The sequence below is a fragment of the Myxine glutinosa genome, chromosome 12 (assembly GCF_964187855.1).
Source record: "Myxine glutinosa chromosome 12, kmMyxGlut1.1, whole genome shotgun sequence".
Lineage (NCBI taxonomy): Eukaryota > Metazoa > Chordata > Myxini > Myxiniformes > Myxinidae > Myxine > Myxine glutinosa.
The window spans coordinates 18,164,064-18,184,222 of record NC_136272.1 but is presented as its reverse complement, the minus strand read 5'-3'; the positions used below and the strand labels follow the sequence as shown (position 1 = coordinate 18,184,222).

At 44.9% G+C, this 20,159-nt stretch overlaps 1 protein-coding gene across 8 annotated transcripts in view; it reads right to left on the bottom strand.

Moving 5' to 3' along the window:
• SFMBT1 (Scm like with four mbt domains 1) overlaps positions 1–20,159 on the bottom strand; it is a 90,683-nt gene that overhangs the window by 36,794 nt on the left and 33,730 nt on the right. For 7 of the 8 annotated variants that reach the window (XM_068133150.2, XM_068133154.2, XM_068133149.2 and 4 more), the window contains exons 2-3: positions 16,763–16,923; positions 14,026–14,120 (exon numbers count right to left, since the gene is read on the bottom strand). In XM_068133150.2, the coding sequence (XP_067989251.2) occupies positions 14,026–14,120; positions 16,763–16,787 (120 nt within the window). In that variant the 5' untranslated portion in view covers positions 16,788–16,923. Of the gene's footprint in view, positions 1–14,025; positions 14,121–16,762; positions 16,924–17,015; positions 17,035–20,159 lie in introns of those variants that run through there. The other variant, XM_078766530.1, reaches the window with a different exon arrangement.

Below are 20,159 nucleotides of genomic sequence, written 5' to 3'. Positions count from 1 at the left end.
GGTCTGCACCTCCGTGATTTCAGTGTACATAATTGGTGTAAAAATTCGGAACAATCTGTGTAGATTTGGCAGGTGTGCAACTTTATGAAAAACTTGATGTCTGCAATTACAAAGAGATCGCCAAAGGTAAGCCTCCCACGGCGGCGCATACGATTCAATGATGGCCATTTTCTTCGGGCCGCCATATGACAGACCTTTCAACATTAGGGATAGAGTGTAAATAAAGGAAATGTGTCCCAATTTACAATCTATCCATAAAACTCAGCGTCATGAAAATCGGAGGGAAATTATTCAAGTTATGATCAAAAAAGGTTTTTTAGTTAATCAAGCCATAATCCGAAAAAGATACGTCAAGGACACTAATCAAATATCAGGTGCACAACTTCATTGCAGATACAATATTATGATGCAAGATCATCTTGTAAGTCCAAGCTGTCTTTGGGATTCCACATTGGTAAAATTGAGCGATGACAAAAAACACGTTTTTTTCAGACCTTTAACCTGAAGGGGTATGATGTACATTAACCGTAAATGTGTCTTGCTCTATCTAGGGAGGGAAACTTCATTATGATCGGACAAAAATTTGTTTAGACTGTGAAAAATGTTAAAATTAGGTCATGACCTTAAAATTAGGTCAAAGTCAAAAAATGCTGTCAACTCCATGTACTTTTTATTTCCACAATTGATGCAAAGTTTCATTCTGAAAGTCCCAGATGGCTCCGAGATACAGCTTGGACATTTGCAGAAAAAAAGGAAGAAAAAACAAACCTAAAGGGTGCTTTAGTACTCCAAGGGGTCTCGGAAACTATGGGGTAACATTATAAATTGGTGGCACTAATTGTAGTAAAAAAAAAAACATACAACAGCAATAGGCCTTCCGCTATCCTATAAGGGGAGGCTTACTCAAAGAAGATGAAGACATTTGCATATATTTTAGTATTTCAACAGAAATTAGAATTCACTAGAAAACTAGCCCCGAGGAACATCAAATCAAACAAATCACAGATAACAAGGAGAAAAAGGAAAGAGTACGAGCAAACTATAAACATAACTGAATATTTACTTACTCATAGAAGAATGAGATATCAAATTGTGTCGAAAAAGGAAGCGATTAAAACAACTATTTGAAACCCTGGCACAGTCAACGTCTAATGAACTATGACTTCAGGAACGAACACAGAGGAAAAGAAATGTTAACAATAACTTTAGTATCAATCACACTTAATGCATGCCATGAAAACAATGGAGCGAGAACATACACCACCACAAGTGGCGTCCGAGACAAATAATACCAGTTCAGGTTTTTTTTTTTTTGCTTTTTTGTTTTTGTACACTGAATCGAGGCTCGTGAAAGAGCTAACATTTATTTCACAAACAAATCAACCAGAGAAACAAAATATATAAAAAGAGGGAGCGGAAGACAAGATGGGGAGAGAAGGGGAAGCACACAAACACAACATTTGAGAGCAGGGAGAAGTGTGGGAGGGAGAGGGCTTGGGGGGAGGAGGCGTGGGAAGGGGGTGGGGGGGGGAGAGGTATAAAACACAAGGAGACCAAGGACTTCCAGGACAGAAGTTGGTATTTAAAAAAAAAAGTGGATTTGGGGTGAAATTAGCGGGGGTAGAAAAGATCAAGGTTTTGGATGGGGGAAGATAAGAGATGGTGGTGAACAGCTGTTTTAAAGACCTGGAGGGTGGAGTGGGATTGAAGAGAGTGAGGGAGTTTGTTCCAGAGGCGGGAGAAAAGAGGAATGAAGGAGTGAAGGTGAGCAGAAAGTCTTGATTTTGGCAGTTTAACCATAAGAGGGTTGCAGGCAGATCTTGTGCGACCTGTAGGAATATTTGGGGGACAGAGCCCAGAGAGAGCTGGGCGGGCAAGGCCAAAGAGGAGTCGGTAGAAGACGGAAAGACCACCAACCTGACTGCGGTGAGTGAGTGAAAGGCCCTTGGAGTTAGCTTCATCGCGGGAGATTCCAAAGATTCTGAACGCTTTGGTTTCAACAGTGTGAAGACGAGCTAGGTGTGAGGCAGGAGCACCAGACCAGAGGGGAGAGCAGTATTCCATAGAGCTGTGGATGAAAGCCTTGTAAGTGGTGAGGAGCTCAGGTGTACCAAGGAAGGACTTCGCACGACGGAGGATGCCCAGTCCGCGACTGGCTTTGGAGGCCAGATTTGAAATGTGGTTTTCCCAGGAAAGATCATGGCAGATAGTGAGACCCAAAAGCTTGAGTGACAGAACTTCTTGGAGAGGATTATTCAGAAAGTGGATGGGAGGGTTGTCCAGTCGGTCTTTTTGGAGAGACATCGTAAGAGTGTGAGATTTGTCAGGATTGAAAGACATGTTCCACTTGTTTGCCCAGTCTGTGATTTTGTCCAGGTCTGCAGAGAGTGAGGAGGCTGCAGACTGCTGATCTGAGGGATGAGGAATGGAGCGACAGAGAGTAGAGTCGTCAGCAAAGAGATAGAGAGGATTTTCAAGAGAGTCAGAGAGATCATTGATGAAGACCAGAAAAAGCACAGGGCAGAGAACGCTGCCTTGGGGAACTCCAGCCTGAACAGGAAGAGGAGATGAGAGAAACCCATTCAGGGCCACACGTTGACTACGACTAGAGAGGAAGTCCGTCAGCCATGCGTGGAGATTTCCATGGATACCAAAGGAGGAGAGTTTGGTGAGCAGAGCGGGGTGCCAGACCGTATGGAAGGCACGTGAAATGTCAAGGGAGACAGCTCTAATTTCCTGTTTGGCGTTGAGGACCTCCATCCATTGTTGAGAAAGCAGAAGCAGCATGTCCAGAGTAGAGTGGCCAGGTCTGAAACCAAATTGATGGTCAGAGATCAAGCCATTGGAGAAGAGGAAAGATTTCATATCTGAAGCAATGATGGATTCCATGACTTTGCTGATAATTGGGAGAAGGCTGATTGGTCTGTAGTTGCTAGGATCTGTTTTTGCACCTGGAGAATTATATATATATTCTTTTAATTTTTTAAACAGCTAATGTGGCAGTAACACAACATTCATTCATTCATTCATTCATCAAGGTTCTGTAACTTGGATTTCCTTAATCTTCTTACACACTTCCCTCGATCTGAATTTATAAATTAATTTTCTCTGCTTGCAACAAGTTCCAAAATGGAACTCACGATTGTGAGTTCTTATTCTACGTTCACAAATGTAATATAAACACCAAGAAGATTTAACAATGTACAAAATTAAAGACAATCACTGCTTTTGCAAATAGTTCTTCGAGTAAAATCTAAGATGGTCAGATCCAACTTCATGGTAATTTGCAACAGATGTAAAACAAAAACGAAATGCTTAAATGTAAATGCAATCTTGAAAGGGTCGATACTTTAAGCTCCAGCAATGGATAAAAGGGAAAGTGATGGAACGCATGAAATCACCATTTATAAGCCGCACAATTGTTTATAACCAATATTTCCTTGGCAAATCTAAACTTTTATCACCGTAAAAGGCAGCAGCTCAGTCTTAATTAAAGCCTTAATCCGCAGCTCAGTGGAGTACTGCTCTGCCGCCCCTGCCTGACACCTTACACCTCTCGATGGCGTGGAACCAAGGCCCTCAAAATCATTGGCATCTCACGTGATTAAAAGTCTCTGGACTTTTTTTATTTCATACACTAGCAAAGGCTCGTAATAGAGTTGACACACACACAAATACACACAAATACACACACACACACACACACACACACACACACACACACACACACACACACACACACACACACACACACACACACACACACACACACACACACACACACACACCACAGCACCTGAGCTTGGGGAAAGTGCCGTCACTTCTCCGGATATTCTAGGTACCAGCGTCATAACAATGGCGCCGCTTTTCTCACCGTACTTAGCGGGACATTGCCTCCTCCCCATGGATGCCAACCAATGGGGATTGTCCGCGATCTATCCTTTACAAGCAAGGAAGCAGCACGTACCATTTTTAAAGTCTTTGGTATGACTCAAACCAGTTCAAACCGGATGGGTGTTTTTTTCGGAGACATCATCTCCTTACTGGGTGGCCACTGGCTCCCGAAGGGAGCTCACCGCCCTATTCCAGGTGTTGGTTTTGGTCCTGGCAGGGTGTCACAGTCACCCTCCCCACTAGCAAAGCCAGTGAGGGGTGTCGGATTAGTTGTCGACAACTCGACCAAGCGGCAGGTAGCACTGGGTTACATGTTACCTGTGGCAGTCCCATAAGAATGACCTGACCAGAAACATTGAAGACTTTCATTTCATTTCATTTTCATAGACTTTTACTTTCACATTGTAGACCGGTTGGTGGCATCTCTGCCTATACAACCTCCTTCCTGGTCTTTCAGCCACTGTCCTTTCCTTGCTTTGTCCCATCCTCCAAATTCCCCTACCATGGTGCACATGTTCCGCTAATAACCCACTGATAATGAAACTCTCAACTCACTGTTCACCTCCACTCAATTGTTCCTCTTATCACATTTATTTTCCATGGAACCAACTTCCTCAGTCTGTTCAATACCATTCATCCCCCAGGGCTTCAAGATGGCTGTTCCCCACTACCTCAGGTCCATCCATACTCATGACCTTCATCCTCACTAACATTCCCCTTTTCTACCCTCATAACCCCAACCCCTTCCTTTCTATGTTAATGTGTTTCCCTCTCCCTCACCCTCTTTTTCATTTTTGTTCCATTTCTGATTCATCCACAGTTTTCCCTTTCCTTTTCTTCCTGTGGTTAAACTTGTTTTCAGCTTTTTCAGCTTTTTCACCCTATGTCCGACACCCCCTCCCCCTTATCTCATTTTCCCATGCCCATTCTGCCTCAAGTTTCCTTATTGTGTCCCACTACCTTGCTGTTAGTGTTTCTCCCCTTGCCACTATGTTCTTCCTGTTCTGTTCTGGGTTTTAGCCCTTCCATGAGCCTCAACGTTGTGATGTATACAAAAAAAATTATGCGTTCCTCATGGCAGAAGCAATAAGTTAAGTTGGTCTGTTTGACAGGAAATTTTCACCATAGGTGCAAACCCACCCCTCGTGTAGAATTTTCTCATGATAATTATGATGTCAAAGGTCACGTGGTACGGGCGCCATCTTGGAAAAAACGAAATACTTTGCACCTCTATATCTCCGAAAGCGCTGCACAGAAAAAAAAAATGAGACATGGCTTATTGTAAGGAACTCTCCATGGGGAATAACATATGTTAGTGATGATGTCATAGGTGCCTCCATTATGACGTCATAATTCAACAAGTACAAAACTACATCCGATCATCCGATTCCTCTTCTCCAATGGCTTGATCTCTGATCATCAATTTGGTTTCAGACCAGGTCACTCTACTCTGGACATGCTGCTTCTGCTGTTTCAACAATGGATGGAGGTCCTCAATGCCAAACAGGAAATCAGAGCTGTCTCCCTTGACATATCACGTGCCTTCGATACGGTCTGGCACCCAGCTCTGCTCACCAAACTCTCCTCCTATGGTATCCATGGAAATCTCCACGCATGGCTTGCGGACTTCCTCTCTGGTCGTAGTCAACGTGTGGCCCTGAATGGATTTCTCTCATCTCCCCTTCCTGTTCAGGCTGGAGTTCCCCAAGGCAGAGTGCTGGGCCCTGTGCTTTTTCTGGTCTTTATCAATGATCTCTCTGACTCTCTGGAAAATCCTCTCTATCTCTTTGCTGATGACTCCACTCTCTGCCGCTCCATTCCTCCTCCCTCAGATCGGCAGTCTGCAGCCTCCTCACTCTCTGAAGACCTGGACAAAATCACAGACTGGTCAAACAAGTGGAACATGTCTTTCAATCCTGACAAATCTCACACTCTTACGATGTCTCTCCGAAAAGATCGACTGGACAACCCTCCCATCTACTTTCTCAACAATCCTCTCCAAGAAGTTCTGTCGCTCAAGCTTTTGGGTCTCACTATCTGCCATGATCTTTCTAGGGGAAAACCACATTTCCAAGCTGGCCTCCAAAGCCAGTCGCCGACTGGGCATCTTCTGTCGTGAGAAGTCCTTCCTAGGCACACCTGAGCTCCTCACCACATACAAGGCTTTCATCCACAGCTCAATGGAATACTGTTCTCCCCTATGGGCTGGTGCTCCTGCCTCACACCTAGCTCGGCTTCACGCTGTTGAATCCAAAGCTTTCAGAATCATTGGAATCTCCCGCGATGAAGCTATCTCTGAGGGTCTTTCACTCACTCACCGCAGGCAGGTAGGTGGTCTTTCTGTCTTCTACCGACTCCTCTCCGGCCTTGCTCCCCCAGCTCTCTCTGTGCTCTGTCCCCCAAATATTCCTACAGGTTGCACAAGATCTGCCAGCAACCCTCTGATGGTTAAACTGCCGAAATCTCGGCTCTCTGCTCACCTTCACTCTTTCATTCCTCTTTTCTCCCGCCTCTGGAACAAACTCCCATACTCCCTTCAATCCCACTCCTCCCTCCAGGTCTTTAAAACAGCTGTTCACCACCATCTCTTATCTTCCCCCATCCAAAACCTTGATCTTTTCTACCCCCACTAATTCACCCCAGATCCACCTTGTTTGAAATTCCAACTTCTTTCCTGGAAGTCCTGGCAGTGTCCATATGTTTTATACCTCTCCCACCCCCCCTTCCCATGCCTCCCCCCAAAGCCCTCTCCCTCCCACAGATCTCTCGATGTCTCCATGTCTGACGGTCCCTGCTCTCAAATGTTGTGTTTGTGTCATTCCCCCTCTCTCCCCATCTTGTCTACCGCTCCCGATGTTATTTGTTTTATGTGTCAGTTTGTCTGTTTGTCTTTCTGTGTGATTAATGTTCGCTCTTTCACGAGCCTCGATCTTGTATACCAAAAAAAATAAAAAATAATTCTTGAGCATCATTTCGGGATAAATTGGAGGAAAAAAATTATGATGACGTCATTGGTCACGTGGTTCGGCCGCTATATTTGTTTCAACACAAAAGCCTTAAAAAAACACTAAATACACATCCTGGAGAGGGTCTGCAATCTCTGATTGCTCTTTCTTGTTATTGTTGTTTTTAAATATTTGGTATCGTGGCTTTTGTCTTAGGGGTGGTGTATTTGATAATGCTTACGGTTACAGTAATGTTAGAAGTAGTTTCGTGGTTAATTGTATTTGTAAGGTTATCTCCCTGAAATAACCTAAGAGTGGGTCCCGGTGTCCAGCCATACATAACATCCATTAACATTTGACTAAACATCTCACAAAATACCTGACTATGGACCAAATTTGGTATGATTCATCAGGACAGCAAGGTCTAATGGGCTTGAGCTCCCCATCCAGATGCAGAAGAGACTGAAAAGGGTGGGTTCACTTCAAATTCAGGTAATTTATTTTAAAATCTTCTCAGAAACCGTGGGGAAATAACCGTTAGCCCCCACAGTGTGATTTATTATATTTAGAAGTGTGTGTTCTGAGGCCTGGTCATTTTAGCAGATTTTTTTTTTGATTTTTTTTGTATACAAGATCGAGGCTCGTGAAAGAGCGAACATTAATCACACAGAAAGACAAACCGACACAAAATACATATAACATTGGGAGCGGTAGACAAGATGGGGAGAGAGGGGGAAGGACACAAACACAACATTTGAGAGCAGGGACCGAGAGACATGGAGACATCGAGAGATCTGAGAGAGGGTGAGGGCTTTGGGGGGGGGGGGCATGGGAAGGGGGGAGTGGGAGAGGTATAAAACATATGGACGGACACTGCCAGGACGTCCAGGAAAGAAGTTGGAATTTCAAACAAGGTGGATCTGGGGTGAATTAGCGGGGGTAGAAAAGATCAAGGTTTTGGATGGGGGAAGATAAGAGATGGTGGTGAACAGCTGTTTTAAAGACCTGGAGGGAGGAGTGGGATTGAAGGGAGTGAGGGAGTTTGTTCCAGAGGCGGGAGAAAAGAGGAATGAAAGAGTGAAGGTGAGCAGAGAGCCGAGATTTCGGCAGTTTAACCATCAGAGGGTTGCTGGCAGATCTTGTGCGACCTGTAGGAATATTTGGGGGACAGAGCACAGAGAGAGCTGGGGGTGCAAGGCCGGAGAGGAGTCGGTAGAAGACAGAAAGACCACCTACCTGCCTGCGGTGAGTGAGTGAAAGGCCCTCAGAGAAAGCTTCATCGCGGGAGATTCCAATAATTCTGAAAGCTTTGGTTTCAACAGCGTGAAGCCGAGCTAGGTGTGAGGCAGGAGCACCGGCCCATAGGGGAGAACAGTATTCCATTGAGCTGCGGATGAAAGCCTTGTATGTGGTGAGGAGCTCAGGTGTGCCGAGGAAGGACTTCGCACGACGGAGGATGCCCAGTCGGCGACTGGCTTTGGAGGCCAGCTTGGAAATGTGGTTTTCCCAAGAAAGATCATGGCAGATAGTGAGACCCAAAAGCTTGAGCGACAGAACTTCTTGGAGAGGATTGTTGAGAAAGTAGATGGGAGGTTTGTCCAGTCGATCTTTTCGGAGAGACATAGTAAGAGTGTGAGATTTGTCAGGATTGAAAGACATGTTCCACTTGTTTGACCAGTCTGTGATTTTGTCCAAGTCTTCAGAGCGTGAGGAGGCTGCAGACTGCCGATCTGAGGGAAGAGGAATGGAGCGGCAGAGAGTGGAGTCATCAGCAAAGAGATAGAGAGGATTTTCAAGAGAGTCAGAGAGATCATTGATGAAGACCAGAAAAAGCACAGGGCCCAGAACACTGCCTTGGGGAACTTCAGCCTGAACAGGAAGAGGAGATGAGAGAAACCCATTCAGGGCCACACGTTGACGACGACTAGAGAGGAAGTCCGCCAGCCATGCGTGGAGATTTCCATGGATACCAAAGGAGGAGAGTTTGGTGAGCAGAGCGGGGTGCCAGACCGTATCGAAGGCACGTGATATGTCGAGGGAGACAGCTCTAATTTCCTGTTTGGCATTGAGGACCTCCATCCATTGTTGAGACAGCAGAAGCAGCATGTCCAGAGTAGAGTGACCTGGTCTGAAACCAAATTGATGATCAGAGATCAAGCCATTGGAGAAGAGGAAAGATTTCATATCCGAAGCAATGATGGATTCCATGACTTTGCTGATAATTGGGAGAAGGCTGATTGGTCTGTAGTTGCTAGGATCTGTTTTTGCACCTTTTTTGTGCAAAGCGGTGATGTTGGCTGATTTCCAAGCAGATGGCAGTTGACCTTGAGCAAAAGAGAGGGTGAAGAGAACAGAGAGAGGGTGAGATAGAGCGGCAGAGCAGGATTTTAGGACCCGTGGGCTGATGCTGTCGGGTCCAGTTGCAGAATCAGAGTCGAGGGTTGACAGAAACTTTTCCACCTTGTCAGGAGGAAAGGACACGAAGTCCAGGAGCAGCTGGGTACGACTGGGTATGGTGGGTGCAGAGAGGGATGGGTTTGGGACACAAGATTTAGAGGCAAACACAGAGTTGAGGCATTCAGCTTTTTCATGTGCGGAGTCAGCTGTGTAGCCGTTTGAGGTAAGGGAGGGGATGGAGGGGGAACAAACACCAGAAACGGATTTGACCAGACGCCACCAGGATTTGGAAGAGGGAGACAGATAAGAGAGTTCGGTCTTGAGAATGGAGAGATATTGTTTCCTGGCTCTCCTGAGGGTGGATACACACTTGTTTCGGGCTTTGTGAAAGGAAATGAGATTTCCTTCCGTTGGATTTGCTTTCCAGGAGACGAAAGCAAGTTGTTTCTGGGCAACAGCCTCACCACAAGATTCCGTGTACCATGGACGGGAGGAAGGGTATGACAACTGAAGACGAGATGGGATAAATCTGTGCATGAGAGAGAGCAATTTACTTTGGAAGAATTCCCAGGATGAGTTGATGTCAGAGGTGGTAGAGATGGGAGACCAGTCCAGATGATTGATGGCTGCTTGAAGACTGTGCCAGTTGGCCTGAGTGAAATGCCAGACTCGTCGACGCTGAGCAGGCTCCCTGAGAATGGTCAGAGAGATGTCCACTTTAACAAGGACATGATCAGATGATCCGATTGGAGCAGAAGAAGAGCAGCAGACATTTTCAGGGAAGTTAGTCATAACCAAGTCCAGAAGAGAAGATGCTCCGTTGACTGAGATCCGGGTCGGGAAATTGACAGATTGTGTCAGTCCCAGTGAGTCGCAGAAGTCCTTTGCTGAGGGGTCATGGCTGGTGAGAGAGGTACCCACACCCAGCCAACTGGCATGATGACAGTTGAAATCACCACATATGAGGAAGAGAGAGTTGGGATGAGTAGATAGAAGTTGGTCCATATTATCAGACAGAGAGATGTAGATGGAGTCATCACTGTTTGGTGGACGGTACAACACACATATGAACAAGAGGTGGGAGCGAAGGGAAAGCCGTAGCCAGAGGTATTCCTGGGGGTGAGGTGGAGAGAGTGCAGTGCAGGGCGAGTGAGGAAGAGAGTTTTTGATAAAGATAGCAACCCCACCTCCAGGGCGAGGCTCAGGTCTATCATACCGGAGGAGGGAGTAACCCGGGAGAGATACTAAGGAATCAGAGACATCATGAAGGAGGAAAGTTTCTGTTCAGCAGATCACGTCTGGTTTGACAGAAGCAACCTGTATGGAGAGATCAGTTAAGTTTGAACGAAGGCCCCGGATGTTTGAGGTCCATACCGTTAATGAAGAGGAAGGGGGAGCATCGGATACAGAACAGGGGGGAGGAGGGGTAGGGTAAGATGTGGAAGAGGTGGAAGAGGTAGGGAGAGCTGTTGAAGGTGTGTCAGAGATTTCAGAATAGCTCGGAGAAAGGGAAGGATGGGGCGGACAAAAGGTTTGATGGTGATTGGGTGAGGCACAATGAGGTGTTATTTGAGGAGGGGGAAGAGTGAGGCAGAAGGTTGGGGGAGATGGAGGTGAGAGTTGGAAGGGGGAAGAAGCGGGGAGGACGCTTTGAGGAGGGGGAGTGAGAGGGGGGAAATTGAGAAGAAATGAGGGTGGGGAGATTTGAAGGGGAGGGGTGAGGAGGGAGTTTGGGAGGGAAGGGACAAGGGGAGGGATTTGAAAGGGATGGGATATGGGGGAGATTTGGAGGGAAGGGGTGAGGGAGGAGTCTAGGAGGGGAGGGGCGAGGAGGAGTCTTGGAGGGGAGGGGTGAGGGGGTAGTTTAGGAGGGAGGGGGCAAGGGGGGAGATTTGAAAGGGATGGGTGATGGGGAGGATTAGGAGGGGAGGGGTGATGGGGAGGATTAGGAGGGGAGGGGTGATGGGGAGGATTAGGAGGGGAGGGGTGATGGGGAAGATTTGGAGGGGAGGGGTTATGGGGAAGATTTGGAGGGGAGAGGTGAGATTTGATTTTAGAAAGTGGACGATTAATGGGAAACGAACATTTATTGCAAAATGAGTTTCTTGTGACCGAGTTAAAAATACGTTTAAGGACGCTGGATGGAGGATGGAGTGCAGGAGAGTTTAGGGAATGTAGAAAAAAAGGCACTGTAAGAGATGGAATTTTTTTTTGGGATGAATAGATTTGGTGAGCAAGTCGAAAAGCAGCCTTTTAAAGAAGAAGAAAAAGGTGTTATAATATATGACGGAATACATAACTTGAGGGGAAAGTGTAAACATTGAAGGTTAATAACAGTGAAAACTATCTGGGGAAATGGGGGAGAAACACGTGGTCGAAGAACGAACGAACGAATAAGAATGAATAAAAGAATGAGAACAGAGAAGGAAATGTTTTTTTCTTTGTTTTTTTTTAGTTGGGATTTACACAAGGAAGTAGGCTATGGGGTGAAAAGACTGGGAAAACAGAGAACGAAAGTTATTGGATCACAAACGACGGACCGCTGAGAGAAAAACAAAGCCTCAAAGTTGTACACCGTACAAGGCCTCAAGACACGACACGAATTAACACGATTTTCAATACAGGTATGAAAGATTTGCACCGAAAATCTTCATCGGGACACAATATACGTACACACACCATAAAATAAATACAGTTATAACGAAAATACAAATGGGAACAATTACTTAACTTCGATTTCAAATCGCTCGCGACGCGGCAAAGGCCTTGCTCGCGACGCGGCAAACAGACGATTAATTTATGAAAGATAAACACCGAGAAACTTCCAAGGTGCACACTATAACTTCACACACCGAAAGATAAATACAGTTTCGACAAAATACAATTGTGAACAGACAACTTTGAAAACGTGGAGACCGTGTGGAGGGAGCTTCGAGAATCCCTGCCGCCGTCTCCAAGATCTCGCGGAGAGATCTCGCGAGATTTTGATTTTAAAGCAGATTTTAAAAGCAAGTCTAAGGTTTTAGCAGCAGGTCAAGCCGTATGTATCATTTACATTTTATATCTGGGGATTGGATTAGTCTGTGGGTAATGCAGGTAAAGAGAGGTGGTAAAAATATGTTTGGAAAATGAGTTACTAGAAGAGATCGAGACAATCAGGGAACAAGGAGAATATAGGTAGATTATAAACATGATAAATATTTGATGTGGGCACTATCAGGGATAGTGAAGACAAATGCTAAAGGAAATGTGTAAAAAAAGAAATTCATTAAATAAAAAAAATCATAAACTGAGAATTATCGAAACACCTGATGATTGTTATACTTGTAGATATGTTGAAGGAGCGGGGTAAAAAATAATTGTACATAAAAGTTGGTTACATTTGTAGAAGAAGTCTGCAGGAGAAATAAATAGCGGTTAGGGTGAAGCGGGCGTAGGCAGTGATGATGGCAGAGCATGGGCGGGCACTGGTAGTGGTGAGAGCGGAGTAGGAGCGGATGCCGGTAGTGGTGAGAACAGAGTAAGAGCGGGTGCAGGCAGTGGTGAGAGTGGAGCAAGAGCGGGCAGTGGCGAGCGGGGGGGGTGGGGGGGGGGAAATCAGGAACAGGCGAAGGCAGTGGTGAGAGCAGAGCGGGAGCGGGTGCAAGCAGTGGTGAGGGCGGAGCAAACGCAGGCAGTGGTGAGGACGAAGCAGGAGCGGGCAAAGGCAGTGGTGAGGGCGGAGCAAACGCAGGCAGTGGTGGAGCGCAGTCATTCTATCCACAAGAGCACACACAAGCACAGAAGCCAACAAAAAACAAATTTAACAAGAGCGAGAATTGCTTTGCAATACATGTCCCTACCAATGTGATATTTTCAAGTCCAAAAAGGGCATAACTGAAAAATTTACGAAACACCGTAAAACTCGAACTTGTTCTGTAACTTATCATAATAGAGGCCTGCACCAAGTTTCAGTTGAATATGTTAAAGGGTATGGAAAAACGTGCAGAAAACCACAGGTAGGACGGAAAGAGAGACGGTCGGACAGACAGACAGATGGAGAATAAAGCAATTGTCTCCTCTGGTAAAACCGGTAGGGGAATAAAATAAAAAAAACATTCAATGTAAAAAAAACGTTCACTGATATGCAGAAAATGCTGCTAAGGGATAATATTGAGAATATATGGCCATGACATCATGGGACAATGATGAGAGTACATGGCTATGACATCATGGGACAATTATGAGAATATATGGCTTTGAAATCATGGGGCAATGATGAGAGGATGTGGCAATGACATCATGGGACAATGATGAGAGTACATGGCTATGACATCATGGGACAATTATGAGAATATATGGCTTTGAAATCATGGGACAATGATGGGAGGATGTGGCAATGACATCATGGGACAATGATGAGAGGATGTGGCAATAAAATCATGGGACAATGATGAGAGTATATGGCTATGACATCATGGGACAATGATGAGAGGATGTGGCAATGACATCATGGGAAAATTATGAGAAAATATGGCTTTAAAATCATGGGACAATGATGAGAGGATGTGGCAATGACATCATGGGACAATGATGAGAGGATGTGGCAATGACATCATGGGATAATGATGAGAGGATGTGGCAATGACATCATGGGACAATGATGAGAGGATGTGGCAATGACATCATGGGACAATGATGAGAGTACATGGCTATGACATCATGGGACAATTATGAGAATATATGGCTTTGAAATCATGGGACAATGATGAAAGGATCTAACTAATGACATTACATGACAATGCCTTACATGTTCGAATGCAGTGGGAGGCGCAGCTATCGCTCCCGTCTCATCCAAGTACTCTTCCCAGTTAAATTCCACTTCTTCCATGCTGCAGCTTCCGTCTTGGTTCCAATATGAAGCACATGAGTGTGAAGAACATCACAATGTAAGTCGTGACCATCAGAGATCAGAAAGGCATACAATCATTTCTAGGGCAAAAATAATTTTCACCAATGGAATTGGCCAGTATCCCTATACCCAGAAAATAAGTTTCAAATGGAATTAGAAAGAAAAATTATGCTTTCAATGCACCTCCATAGTCATCAACTAATTTATTTTAAAGCATTCCCCATTCCTTAGTACGTAAAACCGCGTAGGCAGATGGGGGGAGTAAGGGGGGGTTGGGGGTGGGCATGAGGTGCAGGGGGAGAACCAATGGAGCAATATCTCAAGGTAGAAATAGCAAAAGAGCCGATTTATCTGGCGGACAGAAAGTTTGGCAGTCAGCACTTTCAGTGTAAGAATAAATTTGTTGGGCTCGTCGAGTGAATTTCGGGCCATTGCAAGACCACTTCCCAAGCTGGCACAACCACAAGATGTTTTGAACTTTGTTTGAAAAAATCAAGCTCACGTATAATGTCCCCAACACATTTATTGCTCTCCGCATCCTCTTCACCCTCCCTGTTTCTGTGGCCAATGGTGAGGGAAGCTTTTCCAAGCTAAAGTTTATTAAAACATACATTCATTCCCAGACCAGCGTCACTGAAATAAATTTTAAAAACATCGGGGCAATACCCCTGGCGCTCACCTGGTAGAATAAACAGTATACTGCACCGACTAAAGGTATTTTAAACCAATTTCAATGGTTGCTTGAAGACAGAACACCATTTAGAACCATACTAACATAATCATAAGACTTTAAACAAACAAAATAAATACCTATTTTGGGGGGAACCCCCCTCCCCGCCCCACACCCCCAACCCCATATACCTCCAAAGACCTCAATTTTTCTAATGCTTTAAACAAACATTGGTACATCATGGGCGATTAAGGTTGCGGTGAAGTTTCATCGAAATTGCGCGTGTACTTTCTGAGTGTGTTGCCTCAATCTCAGAGACACAGAGACAGCTGAGAATGCCTCATCATGGTGGGCTTTGTAGTCATGGTGGCCCCCCCCCCCCCAAACCAAGTTGGGGGCCAAAATCTTTCCCATGCTTCCCTGCTGCCAGAATTCGTCAGGGCAGCACTGTCACAGTGCCGACCAGTCCACATTGACCACCCTTTCCCTCTTGTCTCCAACTCTCTAACTCCAACTCTGCCGTGGCCCTCACTTTGTGAAGGCAGGGGTACACCATTCTGGATGTGGGGGATCCCTGAGCCGCTCCTGTGGGATTAATCGGCTGTCTCTGTGCCGCGGGCTTGTTTGAGAGAACTGTCCAGGGCTAAACAACAACAATAACAACTGCTAAAGCACAAACAAAACGAGAACAGCACTCGGTAGAGCACAAACCTCTGCCAGGGTGAACATTTTGCACTTGGTACCCCACTGATAAGCCAGATCTGCATCCATACCTTAACCAAAATCGAATCAGCTTGTTCTTATGACCTACCCAACTCATCCACCAAGTTTTGTCACAATCCGTTCATAACCTTTTAAGATGTCCTGCTATATAGCGGTTTTCGCCCAATCTATCAATGGTGAGGAAACACTTGAGAAAAATTAAAAAGCTCTCGTATCCAGATCTGGATCTTCAGCAAAATCTAATAAATCCGTTCTTGTCACACACCCAACCTGTCTACAAAGTTTCATCCGAATCCGTCCATAACTTTGAGATATCCTGGTCACAAACAAACAAACAGACAGACGGGGCGAAGACCTAAACTACGTCCACTTGTGGTGGCGAGGTAACAACAAATGATTAATCATTAGTAAAACTCAAAGACAAAGCTCAGGAAACATCGTCGAAACATTTCAATCCAACATAACATATTTGTTTGTTTTGTGCTTTTGAAATCTGAAAACTGCCCAAAACTAAAGTTTGTTTCTTCTTCTTCTCAAAATCCATTCGCTATTCTGCCGATTAAAGGACGACAGGTTTAACAGACGGTGAAGGAGAGGGCCTGCAGCATGCCAACAAACAAAGAGGATTACCTTTATCACAGAGCTTAGCTTACTCTGTAAATAAGCAGAGTAATAAAACTGCCAGAGTGGAACACACTACAAACAGCTCGGGCCTTCTTCTTCTTTTCTTCTTTTACATAACATGACCTCTTGCCCGAAGCCTCTCACGCAGATTTTGAATTGCAATTTCAGATTATATTCAATATTAATTTCGAATATTTACAATCGATTCAACTTTATTCGCCACATCGAGTGAAAGATTACAGTGGGTGGCAATTATTTACCCGAGCTAATGAGGAATGATAAACGAAAGGAGACACGAGTTCATTCAATCTGAGCGAGTGAAGGTTAAACGGCCCGGGCAAGCCACGGCAAGTCCACGTCATAAAACCGGTGACAGGAATCAAACCTTGCAAGCTCATTTTAAATACTGCACAAAAGAGGTGCACGTACCGGATAAATACACACTTGGGTGCTTTGAACTCCTAAGTAACATCTCCAGGGGAAAGGGAAAGGGAAATGGAAAGGGAAGGGAAAGGGAAAGGGAAAGAGAGAGAGAGAGAGAGAGAGAGAGAGAGAGAGAGAGAGAGAGAGAGAGAGAGAGAGAGAGAGAGAGAGAGAGAACACCTTGACTTGACGTACCAGACTCCATAGACTCCAATTTCATCCCTTGTATTGTAGAGTAGACTCCAGCGAACTTCGGACTCGATGCACACTCAACACAGCCAAGTTCCACCACAGACTCCACAATCAAGAGGAATCATGGCCGTACGTGTAAATAATAATTCAGGAGTCACAACAGCCTGCGAAAGAACAAAAGAAACAAGGCAGACATTAATAAACATTAATAATACAGCAAAAGCCGTACTGTATGACAAATCGAGTCGCTCCGTACTTGGTGACTAGAGGTGCACAAACAGCAGTGTATCGCTTTATCAGAAACGTTAACGGTGACGCAAGGCTCAAGGTGGAGCTCCTGCATAAATCACGTGCAGAACAAGGACATCAGGAGCCATCAGTGTATTTTTACACCAATACAAGCACATTAGTAGAAAATAGACAAAATCAACGTAGCACGTGGGATGGGAGTTCCGAGCAAAATAAAAGCACCCGACGTGAAGTCAAGAGGAGCAAGGGATCTCCATGTACCACCCCGAATGTTGCCCAAATCATGAGATTTATATGAAGATATTCCAACAGCCAAGTTGGTTTTCTGGGATTTTCAGGAAAAAAAAAAAAGTACAGAGCAGCATTTATTTATTTATTTTAGGATCAATGTTGATATTGTTAGCATTGTCAAACCACTAAGAACAAAACTGTATACACTGCACCAAATCAAAACGCATTTTCTAAAAATACTAATAAATAAATACTTTCTATTTCCTACCTGTGGCCAGCACTCAGCAACCTGTCCATTCACCATGTCGCATGCTTCCGGAATGCTCGCGTTCAAATACATTTTCAGAAAAATATTTGAACACTTGTAAAGAGCATGCCATGTTGGCTTCCATAAATATTCATTCATCAGGATATTGTTATGTTTTCATATTCATCTTGTACTTTGGGACCATCTACATATTACAAAGGCACAATAAGAAGTACTTCCTCCTCATCCTATAACTCATTCTCCCACCTCCTCTCGACACCCATTACCATTTAACCACCTTTCTCTTTGCCCTCCCTTAACCTCCTAAATACAGTCTTTCTTTTCTCAAACATACCGTCACAGTCTGGGATCTTCAAGACCATCACGTCACCCGAGAGGTCTCCATGTGTGTCCGGATAATTTGAATGCAAATTGGTGTTTCAGTTTGGGGGGTGGGCACACCGATTGGCTGCTCACAGAAAGGAAAGCACCACCGTATATGGACAAAAACATCTTGGAAAATTCAATCATGTGGGGAGGGGATGGGGGGAGAATGAGCTCAGAAAGAAACATTTGTGTGGGAAAGACGAGAGCTCCCTAAACACTTCACTCCATACGTTTTACCTATCACAAGAAATTACAATAGGCACACTGACATGCACTAAGAAATAACTACTCTGACGTATCACACTTTACCCCCCAGACCTCATCCGGAACATTGCTTTGAACAAAATTACACCACACCCATCCCCAGCTTCTCCCGCTCTGCATACAATACGGAGATGGCACCTTGAAAAAAAAAAAAAACCGTTAATGAAACTGCCGATTTATAAAGAATGCTGCTCGCACTAAAATTTGTACAGTGTACATCAATGATTTTGTTTTCAGATTGTACGGCTTGCAGCCCTGGTGTTGGCTTAGCGGTTAGGGTGCCGGCTTGGGATCCTAGGATCCTGGGTTCGAATCCCGATCGATCGCTGAATTAACGCCAGGGGGGTTGACTCAGCATGTCATCCTTCCGAGGTCGGCAAATTGAGTACCAGCTTGCTGGGATGAATGATCACGGTGTGTACCCCGATTCAGAATAGGCACACTGTATCCCTGCGCATCGAAGAGCGTGACCAAGGGTTGGCGTCAGGAAGGGCATCCGGCCATAGAAACATTGCCTCAAACAGGGTACCATGATTGTCATGGGGCCCGCAAGGCTAACCCCTGCTCTAGCGGGGAAATGGCCTTAAAACGATCATTCATTCATTCATTCATTCATTCATTGTACGGCTTGCAGTTGACCCAGTTAAAGAAAAAGAAAAAACAAAAACAGAATAATACACCGTTTAACAAAGCAAATCCTTGCCACGGAATACTTATTACCGTAGATCCAAGAATGATGTACATTGGACTACAACTGTGTGCGGACTCACACTCACTGACAGTTTGATTACAATAGCCCCTACAACTATCGCAGGCACGTCTTTGTGACAGTTGCACCCCCCAACGCAAATCGGGGGCCAAATCTTCCCCATTCTCTCCTAATGCCCAGATATGGCAGGGCAGCATGGTCACAATCAGAGTGCCAATCGGTCTCCATGGACCGGCCTTTTCCCTCTCTCCCTCTCTAATTCTGTCGTGGCCCTGACCGTGAAGGCAGGGGTACACCATCCTGGATGTGGGGGATCTCTGGGTCGCTCCTGCGAGATTGATCAGCTGTTTCCGTGGGGTTTGCTCAAGAAGACTGTTTGGGGCTAAAAAAACAACAACAACAACAACAACAACTACAGCCTCTTCCAGCCCTTCAGGAACAGACGAGGCTAATAAAACTCAAATAGGCCAATGGCTATTTAATATCAGTGATTGCATCACAGAGAACAAAGGTAAAATGTCGGTCCCTCTCCAATTGTGATGAGCAACGTAAGTAAACCGCATATCTCCAAATGTATCGTTCTCCACTGAACAATGAAACTGATAAAAGCTTTCTCCAAAACTGTTTGAACGAGATACGTTGCTTCCGCACTCAGGAATCATTGACATCAATAATGACACAAACCAGTTATAAAATTTAAAAAACACAAACTTAGCTTGGGAAAGCAAGAAGGCCCTGACAAAAATGTTGCTGCATTCTATTCCTTCCTTCATTCATTACGACGTAGAGAAAACAATAAGCGCTCAGTAAAGGTTCACCTGCAAAACACCTTCCGGAAACATCACTTGCATGAATCTTCGAAAATGATCTTTCATCTGTATGACCAGCACATTTGAGCAAGCTACGTGCGGTTAGATGGTGTCAACATTCCGGATGGAAGTTTCATCCAGGTGGCATGCAAACTCGAGTTAAAGGCGTATTCAGGTGAGGTGTGCAGAGGTAAAAGCACACAAAGGCATTTAAATCTTCTCAACATGTTGAATGAATGAAGTAAAATATCAATCTGGTACTTGCAAGTGAGATTTTACAATTAATCCTCAACCTTCGTTCTTCAGTAACTCTCCAGCATCATATCGTGGGTGCGCATCACAGGCTAAGGTGGAAAAACAATCGTCCTTCAATTCATGGAAAAGCAAGTTTGTCTCCATGTAATGATTGCCTGGATCTCCACATAAGGTGTCTTTGTTTTCCCAAACGTGACATATAATACCGAAAATAAACGCATTTGAAGGTCTGCCAGCTCTTGTAACCAC